Source organism: Nelusetta ayraudi, unplaced genomic scaffold, assembly GCF_046127955.1.
Source record: "Nelusetta ayraudi isolate G7.1 ecotype Tasmania unplaced genomic scaffold, CSIRO-AGI_Nayr_v1 ptg000060l, whole genome shotgun sequence".
Lineage (NCBI taxonomy): Eukaryota > Metazoa > Chordata > Actinopteri > Tetraodontiformes > Monacanthidae > Nelusetta > Nelusetta ayraudi.
In genome coordinates this window covers 5,768,223-5,781,528 of record NW_027466110.1, presented here as the reverse complement: position 1 = coordinate 5,781,528, position 13,306 = coordinate 5,768,223, and the positions used below count along the sequence as shown (strand labels likewise).

General features: G+C 47.0%; 1 protein-coding gene across 1 annotated transcript in view; it reads right to left on the bottom strand.

Annotated features, from left to right (window-relative positions):
- Nucleotides 1–7,430, bottom strand: part of anos1 (anosmin 1) — a 45,912-nt gene extending 38,482 nt beyond the window's left edge. The window contains exons 1-2 of the mRNA XM_076040017.1: nt 7,120–7,430; nt 934–981 (exon numbers count right to left, since the gene is read on the bottom strand). Of these exons, the coding sequence (XP_075896132.1) occupies nt 934–981; nt 7,120–7,314 (243 nt within the window). The 5' untranslated portion in view covers nt 7,315–7,430. The remainder of the gene's footprint in view (nt 1–933; nt 982–7,119) is intronic.
- Between the last annotated feature and the right edge of the window lie 5,876 nt (nt 7,431–13,306).

Below are 13,306 nucleotides of genomic sequence, written 5' to 3'. Positions count from 1 at the left end.
AGGAGCTGAGAATATGTAAGGCGGCTGACACCGGATACTGATTGTGATTAATACGTACATTTAATACATGGCTGTGTTAAGTAAGTACGCGAGGAGGCCGTACAAACATTTTCCACAGTTGCTAATTAATCAGTGTCCCTGCAGCGGTGAGCTTTGAGCAAAACTCCCGCGCGAGCACAGAAATACCTACACCGGCTAATTTGTCATCAGCGAGTCGATGACGAACTCCATGCGTTTAATTTTAGACAATGACCGCGCCGGGTCCCATTTTGAGTTCTCATGGGCGAACGGCATTAAATCCTGGTTTCACGGTCTGTGTGCGAGGAGACGAGAGCCTTGGACGCCTTCGGAGAGCATTGTTGGGATTTCTACTTGGACGAGCCTCCGTGAGCGTGTCCCCCGCCTTATTTCAGCTGCGCGGTATTCTCCGTCTGCAGACTATACGAGCACAACTCCAAGGGCTTTTGTCATCAGCTCCAGGAGAGTCTGATAGACTATGTCAGCGGCGCGTTTTCTTTTTTTTTTTTCCAAGAGGAGAGTCTGTCAACACCAGCTTTGTATCAACCTTCTTTGAAAAGAGGGCGCACGAAACAGAAACAAGCCCTGCGGGAGGCGTTCGGTAATGCATCCCCTCCAAAATTCAAGCGCTGGAAAAACAATCACGCTGTCACAAACCGACGGGGCGTTTAAGTCCTTCAAAACCTTGCTTGATTGCGCGGAATGGCGTCTCGTCCGCAACAACAAATTAGAACGCAGGAAAGCAGCAGCGCCGACTGAACGGGCTTCTTCTGATGATGCTGTGTCAACATCACTGAAAGGGCTCCCATTCCTGCTGCGCCGCAGAGTCCGTCCTGTCTCGACTTGTGAGTCGTCCTCTGATAATGAGGCGCGCATCTCATTCACAAGGAAAGAGAGGGGCGACGGCCACATTACCTTGGAGCACTGCTTGTGATTCTGGCACCACATCAAGGATCCATTATTCTGCAGAGGGAGAAAAAAAACAAGGACATCAGAGGTACATTCTTGATCCTTCGTCTCACTAATAGGCAGTTTAAACGCTCCCCCGCCCTCCGCTCAATACATCATCAAGGCTGCCCCCCCCCCCCCGCCCACCCTCCAGTCTGGATCGGAACGCCACCAGGGCGGGGGGCAGGGTGGGGTGGGTGGGCGTTTAGGTTTTTGTGCGTTGAGTGCGTTGCGTTGGAAGCAGGAAAGGAAGGGTCACCAGCACCAGGGCCTGGAGCAAACCTCTGGTCAGCTTCAGCGGAGCACGGTGACCTCAGGGGCCTGTTTGATCTCTCAACAGACGTCCCCGAAGCCGCTGGGGTGGGAACTGATGTCAGCAAGCCCTCGCTAGAGTGCAGATGCTGCCAATTTGCTCTAATTGCCGTGGAAGTGCCACCTTCTGCGCTCTGACAAGGCAAACATTTGGTCCTAATAGTGCTGTCTCTGCACGTAAATACGAGAGTTGGCAAGCTAAGGACCACTGGGGGTAAAATGGCCCGCGCAAGTGGTCATTTCCTGAATTCCATTAAGTGGGGGCGGGGTGGGGGTTGGTGGGGTTGTACTGTCATCTTCTGCGGGCGTAACTGTGCTCGGATGGCAAGAGCAGGGGGCCCATGTTTCAGAATAAATGAGCAGGTGACCAACCCGGGGATAACAAATGTGGCATTAGTTGGGAAGAGGTCAATGTTTCCTTTGAGGGTAATTTATTCACCTCAACACGACATCACTCTGTGGTTGAGGGAAAAAAAAGTTTAGGACGGCTCATGCATTTGTGATACACGTATTGCTAAGAATCAGTCTAAAGTCTCCATGTGCAGTTTATTTTAGTGCCGTCACCATTATTTATGCTGCATGTGCACTGTTTCAGCAAGATGTCATCTAATGCAACACATCCAGAGTACAAGAGTGCAAGGACGACAAGAATTTTGTTTTTCTTAGTAGTAAACAAGAAAATAAATTAATTTTGTGAGTGTGCCTCTGATGCAGTCAAACCTCTTGAAACACTTTCACACAATTCTACACTTTGCATTTTTTTTTTTGCCATCTTGACGTTTTTTATTGTAAAGCGTTGCAAAGTTTGCTTTTCCAAAGTGGTCAACGGTTTTATAGTGTTAAGGACAGCTACTGAGGGTGTCGTTTAACATCTAAAGGTGAACTAATACAGTTCAACTGCGTTTGGAAATCTGACAAATTGATAAATTATTATTTTTAAATTCTATGAAGCTGCAGTCAACAACTGATGATAATCATTTGGCATTCTCTCAGTTTCTGTTGCATCCAACTGAAACGTGACTCCTTATTTTTATGAAAAATACATTATAGCTCTGCAAAGTCATTTGGCCTCTTGTTTTCCTCTCCTTTTATACATGATTTTAAGAGTCATATTTTATTAACCACCACCGGGAGTATTCCCAGTAGAGCGTCATTAGATTGGGATTCAAGTCACTGACCCGAATTGAAGTTTTACTTTCAGAAATTCCCCTCACGTCTTCATGAAAGCGATGAAGTGGGGAAAACAGTCAAACTTTAGGGGTCTAGAGGAAAAAAAGTCTGCTTAAGTTCAATGTCAAGTTCAAAGCATTTTCCCACAATGTAATCCACAAGAAATTTCCCATGAGACCTTTGGAGAGAACTTATCATTAAAGGGTTTAATTTGACATCCAGTACCAGTAAGTGCAGTGCTTTTAGTGTCAAGGATAATGGTCAAGTGGCTTCAAAGGAATCCTTGATTGTGCGGACGTGTCTTAAGAGAATCACTTCAACAAAAAAAACACTGCAGATAAGAATGAAATATATATGGTGATGAAGTGGAAGTGGGTGTTAACTTGGCTGAGGAATCTGCATCAGCAACATTTCCCCAGTCTTGTTAAAAAAAAAAAAAAAAAAAAGCACCTTCATCCTCTGGTCAAATACTAAAAATCTTATCTTAAAATATTAATAAACGTGCAGTGCATTTCATTCGATCATTTGCATGTGAAATATGAAATCCTGTCTTGGAAAAGATCTGGAACGGGGCACGGCGCGCACACACTCACGCATTCATGAAGCAGATTCTAAAAACTGACAGCGGCAGCAGATTTCTTTTTTTAGTTAACTTGCACGGTTTGTCACAACTTTTTGACCGCAGCCCGAGGCATTTCTTCACCCGTCCGTCAACAGAAACAGGGCTCCGCTCACAGAGGAGCTAATTTTGCTGTGTGACAGCATCTCTGTAGCGGAGACACTCAGCAGGATGTTGCCCCAGCTGTCCAGGCCTGACCCCACCATGTCAGGGACCAACCGGGGAATAATTATAGGTCAGGACTTCATCCTTCTGCCTCACCATAACATTCCTCTGCAGTCTGAACATTACGCAGTGCTGAGGGCCGTCAAGGACTCCTTTGATTAAACGTTTTCCAGATATCCTCCTGTGCTACCGGGGTCAAGGAGAGGAGACCAGACAGTGGTCTGCGCGTTTGTTCGTTCATTGTTGGTGCCACCGGTGGAGTCGTGTAAACAGGGAGTATATCACACAGGAACATTGTGGCTGTTGTCAGCTGAGAAGCCGGAGCAGGTGGCCAAGGGGCATGTTGTATTGTCTAGCCCACAGTGAGGGAACACGGAGGGGAACTCCTTTTATCTTTGAGGTTGGCGTTCCACCTTTTGAAAGTGGGATACCTTTGTTTCCTGCCGAGCCCGCTCGTTTGGGCGCGACGGCTGATCCCCTGATGAATTGCCCTTCTTGAATATGATTTATTTGCGCGCGTTTGCGCAGCGGAAACTCCTAAAAGAGAAAAAAGTGCTTTGTCTGCGAGGCCTCGTGCTCTGCCGCGGCAGGACAACAGAAGAGCAGACTTCAAAGGGCAGACTGGTGTCTCGACGCGTCCTTCGACAGCCTAGGGGTCCTCAGGCAACACCAAAATAACTGATCCTTGAGGGCGCGCACGCAGCACTTCAATAAAAGGGCTCTAGGTTTTGACTGTAGAGGGGCGTGAGGGCTGTGGTCATCCTACGTCATCAATTATTCAACTTTGTATGAATTATTTGAGAGGCCCTGCGTAAGTGAGCTAATGTAGTCAAGCGCACAAATCCGGTGTTAGACTAAAAGGGTGATCTCGAAAACGCCGCTGCGATGAAGTTGTATCCGCTCCTGCGAAATGACGGCCATTTGTCAAACTGGCTACCTACCTCGGGGGCCGTAGCGGCGCTGCGGGCCGAGATTTACGGACGGACTGTCATGGTTTAAAAGTACTTACAGTGAGGTGAGGCCAGGCTACATAGACCCCTATTCATCCCCTGTCTTCACTAATGAAACACTCCACTCATGAGACGAGCGCTGGCCGAGGACTGATTCCACCGTGGCGTATTTAATATCAGTGGCAAAAACAAGAGGGACACGGGCTAAAAAAAAAAAAAAAAAAGTCACTTTCCAACGTTTTTCCTTTACTCCGCACAAAAGCACGAATCTTCCAAGCGAGATGCTTTACTGCGCAGAGCATTAGAAATGAATGACTGACTTTAGAGACTTTTTATTGCGTCGAATGAAATAACAAGACCTCGCGGACACACCTTGTTTTTGGCTGCCCGAGTCCCCGCACATAAATTACCCGCCACAGGGCTGATGCATTCAGAATACATTATTGCACGGGGATCCCAGCTCACTCTTAATATTGTAAAGTGTCAGAGGTTAATATTTATGGTTGGGTGTTCCCTTCTGACCATTGTACTGGTGTAACAAGTTTCCCACATGTAGAGTAAAATGTCAATAAATCTGTATTTGGGAAGACTGTACACATTTGTAAATCTACGGCTGCCACCAATCCGACAAGCGAGGGACCGTTGCAACCCTGTGCTTCTTTCCATTTCGCACTGATTCACAATTGCAACAATTAAAGCGGAGCCTCTCACTTGCCCTCCAATTCAACCACATAAAGAGAGGAGAGCCGCGTGGGAGTTCATCACATCTGCAAGTGCTAAATTCCCAAGTATCCTTCCAAAGTCTCTTGCCAGAATGGCCTTTTTTAAAAAATCGATGATGAGAAACAATGTTGAGATGTTTTTCTTTTCTTTTTCACTCCAGCTGCAGAATGTGTTAAGGGGAACAAATTGTCCCCTGCACCGGCACCAAAATAAGTAGTTGTCTGTATAGATTACGAGATAACCGAGTAGATGCAGTAAAACATGAAGAAACAGTAGGCGCGAGTTGCCGCTTTGACGTATGGCCCAGACATTTCAATTCCATTAAAGTCTTGCACGTCTTGGTTTTCCTATCGAGTATTAAATGACCCCTGAAGGATAGAGGTGAATTAAGAGGCCGGCCCGTCACGATCGCTTGGAGTGGAGCTCTGAGTTTGCGTGTTGGCCCCTGTCGCTGTAATAAGATCCACCGGAGGAAGCGGATCAACCTGTACGGTGCGCGGACCCAAGCACGCTCTGGTGTTGTGGCGACGCCACGGGACAGGACGGCTTATCGCGTCGGGCACAAACCAGGCGCTGGCGTTTAGCAGGAAGGTGACCTCGGCGGAGAGGCGTCGGCACGCATACCTCCGCCTGGCTCCGAGGTGTGACGCTGGCATTTATTGGCAGGGCCCTGGCGGGGGAGGACGGTGGGGCATGTTTTTGCAGCTGACCAGACGCCCCCATCCCTCAACCCCCACCAACCCTTTTTCACATGAAGGGGGCTGCTCAGAGTGCAGTGCATCAGACGGTCCTCGCACATTATCAACAATTACCTTCTATTCTTGGACCAACACGCCCGCTCAAGCAAACCTCGCTTATCGCAGACCACAAAAATGTACCCTCTCCCCAGTCAAACGCCTCCCCCTCTTATCAACCGGCCACCGAACCCTCGCGCCTCAACCTCCAGCCGCCTCAGACTGCCAGGCTCTGCGGTGCCAATTGCTTCTCAGTGTTTGTCAAAGGTCAGATTCAAAGCACACATTTGACATCCCTGTCAGCTGATGACTCATCTGATTGCCAAACTTTGTAACCACCCCCCCAACCGTCCCCAGTGCGCACTCCTGGAATCCTCTCAGGGCAAATCCCCAACTGCTTGACGTGCCAAGTTGTGCGAATTAAGGAGCACTGCTTTCAATCAGCGTCCCTTGGAAGCGAGGCGCCGCAAACTTTCTGCCAGAGCGTGACTTGGAGTGAAGCAAGTTCATCCTCAACCCCAGGTGGAGGAGCTCCATAAATAAAGCTGGTAGTGTGACCCTCACCACCGAGGTCTCCCCCCCGGGCCGCGGGCATGCATCAGCACTGCAACGGCGGATCAATAGGTGCTTAAAAAAGTAAAAGATGATTGGGGACAGGAAACAAGCGGTGCTCTGTCGGAGAGCTGCGGCTAATTGCAGATTTACCTTGTCGCACAATATCTCCCGACAGTCGGGTTCGGGGAGCAGGAGGAGGGGGATTCATTAAGGCACCTTGAGAAAGACAAGCCTTGCAAATGCAAATGAGGCGAGTATAAAAGGCGGTCCAGCAGATAGATAGCTGGTGAAAAGGAGCAGAGGGGAGCAGGATCAGTGACCAGTCCTTTTCTCTGGGGGTCCTGGGAGAGAACAGTGTGTCCAGTGAAGGGTGAAAAACAACTTCTAACGCCACATACCACAATCAGCCATGGTATAGCTTCATCACACAGCAGCAGGCTGCCCGAGTCGCCGTTTTGAAAGAAGTATAAATGGGAGAAAGATATAGAAGGGGCAGAAATCAAATATTTATTTTTCCAGGCAGCGGTAAATGAATGGAAACAGTGAAATGGATCGTTTCTCAATGTGCAGGGGGGCAGGCTGATTAAGGAGAGGGGGGGGGGGGGGGGTCCCACACTGTGCACACTTCTGCTGATAAGTCACGTTTGGCAGACAGGTTTGGCAACTGCGCGGGGCAACTTTGCAGCAAACACGAGCTCTGGCATCATCATTTCAAATGACACACGTCTGTGGTCTTTCCATTAAGAGCGACTCGCCACAGTTTGCCAGACGCGGGTTTGACTGACTCATAATGGGGGATAAAGGGTCGTCTGCCACATGTCCATTCATTTCAATTAAACACATCACGATCAGAAAACAAACAACAACGACACCCTCGGCGGTGCGTTTCCAGAAGTTGAGGAGCCCGTGGCCGCACGGCTCGTACCTGAGAGTGCTTGAAGAAGGCGGAGATGCGAGTGATGTGCAGACTGAGGCATCTCGACGCGCATCTCGCTCGGTAAATACTGGCGGTGAAGAAAGAGTCGTCCTGCTTCCTGGCGCACACGCTCCCGGGGCTCAGCAGCAGCGCCGTAATCCACAAGCACACGGTCGCGCACACGCTCACGCTCCTGGTAAACATGGTTCCCCCGCCTGTCTGCCTGTCTGCCTGCCTGCCTGCGTGCTCCTGCCTAGCTGCCCGCTTTATCCCCGACACCGATCCGGACAAATACTGCGTGCAGGCTCCGCCGGAGAAACTAAAGAAACTTCAATTATACACTGGGGAGGAGCCACGCGGGCCAGACGTGCGCGCTGATTGGACGAGGCGGCGGTGAGCGACGGGCGCGAGGAGTGTCTGAGCAGGTAGGCTGCTGCTGCTGCTGCTGCTGCTGCCCACGCACGGCAGACTGTGCAGCACGGCAGCCAGCAGGTTGTTGATCAACATCGTCGTGACAATCGGCGTAACTGCGCCGCGTGTGTGTGTGTGTGTGTGTGTGTGTGTGTGTGTGTGTGTGTGTGTGTGTGTGTGTTATTAATACGTTAAATAAATAGTTATGAACGTCTACCCACGTGCATGGATGTCTTGTAACTGTAGAATGTCCATATTGCTGGAAGTGAATCACTTCATCATTGTCCCTTTGATCATTACATTATCCATATGTTATTGATATTGACCGTGACTCGACAATTGCGCAGCAGGCAGGTGACAACAAATGTCCCACTGACTCATTTTAGCATCTTTATTTTTCATTCTGGATATAAGTGGAGCAGCTCCACACGACACGAAGCAACTGTCCACAAATCGGTTTGTAGATCTTTACCAAACAGCATACTTAGCCCTCTGTTTACAGCCTCCCAGAAAACGCTGAATTTTAACTTCCAGCTGAAACTGTCACGCGTGTCTTGGGGAGGTTTCGGTGCTTCACTGTGATTACTGGACATTCAAAGCAAAACTGCAGCAACTGAACCTCCTCTATCGTTGTGTATTGAGATACTCATAAAAGGCAGAATAATGACAAGCACAAAATATCCCAACCCTGTAAAAACACTGTTTGCAGAATTCTAAGTATCCCACAATGCAACTTGCTGACGCTTTGATGTCAGCCGCATGCTTCTTCTTTTTCTGGCTCTTCTTCCTTTTTTATCTGGTCTTCGCAGCTGTTTTGTGTTGTGAAATGGAAGCCTGGATTCTTTTTGATCATCATCAACATCCTTTACAAAGGGGTCTAAAGACGCAATATTTCTTTGCAGCACCGTCTGACTCATTCAGATGAAAGCAAAGGTGGAAAAAAGCAATACTGGTGCTGCTTTCACAAACTTTAGCCCAAGGTGAAAGTGCATGTTTCACGACTTTGTTTTTTTTTTTTTTTTTTTTTTTGAATAATAGAGGAAGATTGAAAGGAATGTTTTCTTTCTTCACTTTCTTATCTATTTTCTTTCTGTCATTATGCCGCTTTTTATCTGGCAGCGCATCATTTTGTCCTTCACTTAAATTCCTAAAAATCTCAAGTGCTCAGGTGTCGGCTCTGGTGCAGGAACAGCAGACAATGACACAACTGCGTCCAGGCCACGTTTTCTGTATCAAATCCTGACATTTGGCCTTGGTGAGGCACTCCAGCATCTGAGGAAATTCTTCTCCCCTGGCCTCACTCACCGCCCCCGCCCCACCTCCCACCCCTCAGCCATCACCTCCCCGTTTAACAGTAGCTTGGAAAAACAATTGTACACGGAAAACTATTAAAACAATCCTTGAAGAAATTCCTCAGGATGGACTCCCAAACTTACTGGCATCCTCTCATGGCCTCAGGTGTGGAGGAATATGACACGTAGGAAAAATCTCGAGGTCCTTGCCATTTATTGGCGCTGAAAAAGTGAGTGTTTAATTATTTGGTTCCCCCGGGGTGGGGGGTTTACGAGACTCTCCTGCTTTTGTCAGCTCGGGGAGTGCTTCCCTGAACTCCATTCCGGCGGCGGCGTAATGAACCTTTATAGGCGTTGCTCTTAAACTGTTTGCATAGTGGAATCCAACGCACGCTTACGCACCATCCGTAGATTCGGCCATCCTGTTTTGGGCCACTTGCGAATTATATGTTGTCGGACTCATGCGTGGCTGCTGAGCTTGTAACTTGGAAGTACGTGAGAGAACCCAGGACAACTTCCACCGTGGCCACTATGTAAAAAAATAGAAGACTTCTAGAGACCACACTGCCTCCCTCACGATTCATAAATACTCACCCACCTCTTTATTGAGATTAAGCAGAACGGCGTACTGAGGGCAACTTCCTGCTAATTGCCGCGCAACAGCGTGGCTGCTGATGGCACGAAAAAAAAAAAAAAAACTCTCACAGGTTCCCTCCATTGATAAGATGGATGTGTGTTTATTTCCCAGGTGGTCTCAGCGTAATTTAGGCCGAGCGATCCCCCTGCCACTCTTAAAATATTTAACCGCGGATGTCTGTGTACCTTAAAAACCGGCCTAATGGCTTAATTTGTTGCCTTATTACAGCCATGTGTGGTGGGTGGTGTTCTTATTTTTATTGTGTGCCGTGAAGGAAACTGCAGTGTCTGTGTGCGGTCCTGATGTCTCCTACAGCCCGTGGGACACGCAGCCCTCTGACGCCATGCCTCCACCGGGGTTTGGGAAAACGCCCCGGCCACTAGTTAAAAAAAAGTGAAAAAGTGAACTCAGACGATCAGAGGTTCCAAAGAGGGCGTGCTCGCCGGGCCAGATTTTCATTTCTGACTCACACCGCCGTGTCAATTCATGCCTTTATTTAGAGCACGTGACAATTAGCAGTGAGCAACAGGATACAGGTTAGTGATTGTTTTTCAACCCTTGTTATTTAATGTGACACTCACATTTACTCACATTTAAACACCAACAACCCAGTTTGTCCTAAACAGTTTGTGTGTGTGTGTGTGTGTGTGTGTGTGTGTGTGTGTGTGTGTGTGTGTGTGTGTGTGTGTGTCCACATAACAACAGGAAAATCTGTTTAGAATAGCAAATCAATATGTGCTGCAAATGATGAGATTATCACACACACACAAGCAGGAAAACATTTCTGCGAGGGCGGCGGCTTTGTTCAGTGCCGCTCTAACTGAAACGCAGTGAAAGAACTGGCAACAGCCCTCGAGCTGGAAGGACAAGAAAAAATAAAGAAAAGACAAAAAAGAAATTCACGGCCATTCTCTCCGGCACGATCTAACAAAAAAAGGCTTCCGCCAAAGACAACAGACCAGTGTTGGTTTTCAGCCTGTATGTGTCTGAGAGGGGAAGGTGTGTGGCCCATCAAACACTCGGGTATCTTTGATGCTTCAAGGTGCAGGTAGACTCGTAGGTTCACCACTGGGATGGGAGGCCACCTGATCAAAGCAGACGCGCTCTTGTTGTGAGCAGCAGCAAACAGCAGCAAAGATTAGTGCAGGAAATGGCAACGTTCCAATGTTGTGTCAATGTTTTGTTTTTTTTGTTCTTTTGTTTTTTTGCCATGCTGCAGCGAACTCGGTGCATTTTGTGTCGCCTGCTGCTTAATAGGAGACATTATAATGCAGGACACGCTGATACCTGTTTAGGGATTTTTAAAAAAAAGAAGAAGTTAATGTCAGAAAAGTCCCATTTGACTAACAATAATTTCGACACACCCGTTGTTATCGTGGCCTGATCTATTTCTGGCAATAAATCTAAAATGGATGACAACTTCACAAGTAATACTGAAGCTGAGTAAATAACTCGAGGGAAATCAGCTGCCAGCTTCTTTATTTGTTCAGCTAAAAATAATGTCTGGCCTCGGAGAACGAGCTCCAACAGTTGCAACACCTTTCTCTGACAATGTCATCCAACAGGTCCAGTCAAAAAGTAGCAATAAGTCATCTCATTACTCAAGGCAGTAGCATTTACATTCACACTTTCAGACGCCAAGCTAAGTGGGGGAAGAAACAGCTATTTTTCATCTTTTATTTCTCTTACAAAGTCAGACGTGCGCTGACAAGACATTCACCCTCGAGGAATTTGTTAAATCAGTGTCTGAAAAACCCCTGTTACTCAAGAGTGATCTGATATGACTCGCAAAACCAAATATAATGCCATATATGCAAGAACAACTGTATGTCCGTACAGATGTTAAACTTTAACGTGAGTTTATGTGTTATATGTGGAGTAGGTCTCTTATCATCTACCAACCTAACTTGACCTACCAGCTTCTTATGAACTGGAAGATCAAGTTTTTCAACCTCAATGATGAACAATGACCGCAGAAAAAACATCTCACAGGGATACCAAACATCAATTAGGAGTCCTCAGGTTTGAAGATTTGTGAAATGTAATATTACATGTGTGGATTGTATTTTCAAAAAAACAATTTTGCTATATGCTTACGTATATATTTAAAGATTTGTTTGTGGTTTCTGTGTCCCCCCCCCCCCCCCCCTCCTCTTCCTCCTATTACCCCCAAGATAGTACAAGGACTAATGCACTTTTATTTGAGCTGGCCCCTTTACTATTAAATAACTTAAAGTGGCTCCTCTACTTGAACCCGTGTCTTGGGGCTATACACAGTTATCCTTTAAGGTGACCCTATCTTGGGTGGTCATGTCTGACACTGGTAAAATATGTGCGGCGAAAGTCTCAAAATAGACTGAGTTGCAGCTGAAAAACCCTTCAGAGTTACAGTCTCCCTTTTGTATGTTTATATACTCACATCTATTCACTTGTGGGGTGTTCATGAGTATATCAATAGCCTATCCCCTGTGTAAATATTTATCTTGTGTTTGAGGTCGGAAAAACTTGGTATGGCGGACATCTGAATAGATGAACTGCATGAGATATTTTTTTCTTCATCCACCGTGACCCAGTACAATGCAGCTTTGTGCAAATGTGGGGGTGATAGTTGAATTCAAGTTGGTTTTGCTTTAAAAAGAGAAAAATAAATAATCGATCAACCACCCACTTATGGGCAGAGTTACATTTTGGTTTCAGTCCAGGAAGTGATGCTTGATGGACAGTTGCGTTTTCCTTCAGTGGTTCTTCTGGGCGAGGCGACAATAACTTCACATCTTCAAATGATTAAGAGGTGGCAAACACTATTTCACCTTGTCTGTTAAAACTATAAAACCAGCAAGAAACACGATCCTCCTACTCAGGGGCTCGGTGCTCATCTTAAGATGCGGGGCCATTTTCTACCACTAGATGGCAATGTGTCCCTTCCTTCAGACAGGCTCTCCTGCCTTCCTCCGTTTCTCTTATCCCCCCCCCCTCCCCCCCCCCCTTTCCCACAGTATTTTCCGGGAGATGATCCAGCATTAATACCCACCAAGTGGGAATTTATCAGGAGGATTCTGTTCTCTGGTCTGAGGCAAACAATTATCAGATATAATGGAAAACCGAACAGTTTTGTAACTCGGCGTAATCTCCCTCTGTGTGTGTTTGAGCCATACGAGTGCCTGCGCATGCATTAACACATTAACACGTTCCCTACTTACTCCTGAGTCTTGCACAATGACACAAGCTTTGATGCTTGTGTTTTAAGCATCCTTTTGTAGGTAGACGCTAACATTACATTAACGTTAACATCACAGTATTGTCATGTTGGTGTATCGGTTCAAATGCAAGATTACAAGTCCATGTGAAAGATGATTATTGGGCTTCTGGCCTAGTGTCCAGCGCCTTATACAACACACTCGACCACATGCAGCTCTCTATTTTCCAAAAGGAGAACAAGCTCTGCTTCTATTTTTTTTGCAGACGCTATCTTCTGCCTGTTACGTAGGTGGCGCAGGAGCAGCCGTGATCATGTGGGTTTGTCGTTTCATTGACTTGTATTAGGTGTCTCGCTGAGAGCAGGCACATTACACCCCCTTATGTTGCTCTGACAAAGCAGGAGACTGACACCAGTGACCCACACAGCACAGCACAGCAGACAGGCCCATCCCCCCAGTCACTTATCTCACATTGCAAAGTCAAAGGGAGATCATAGCTCCCAAGAGATTTCTGACTGACAAATCACACCGTGAAAACAGTAATAATGGAAAAAAAAAAAAAAAAGTTGCAAAAAGCACGTTGTGTAAGCGATGCTGAGTTTGAGGTCAGAAAGAAATAGGGAACTCTGACGTCAGCGTAAACAAATATGGATAAATGG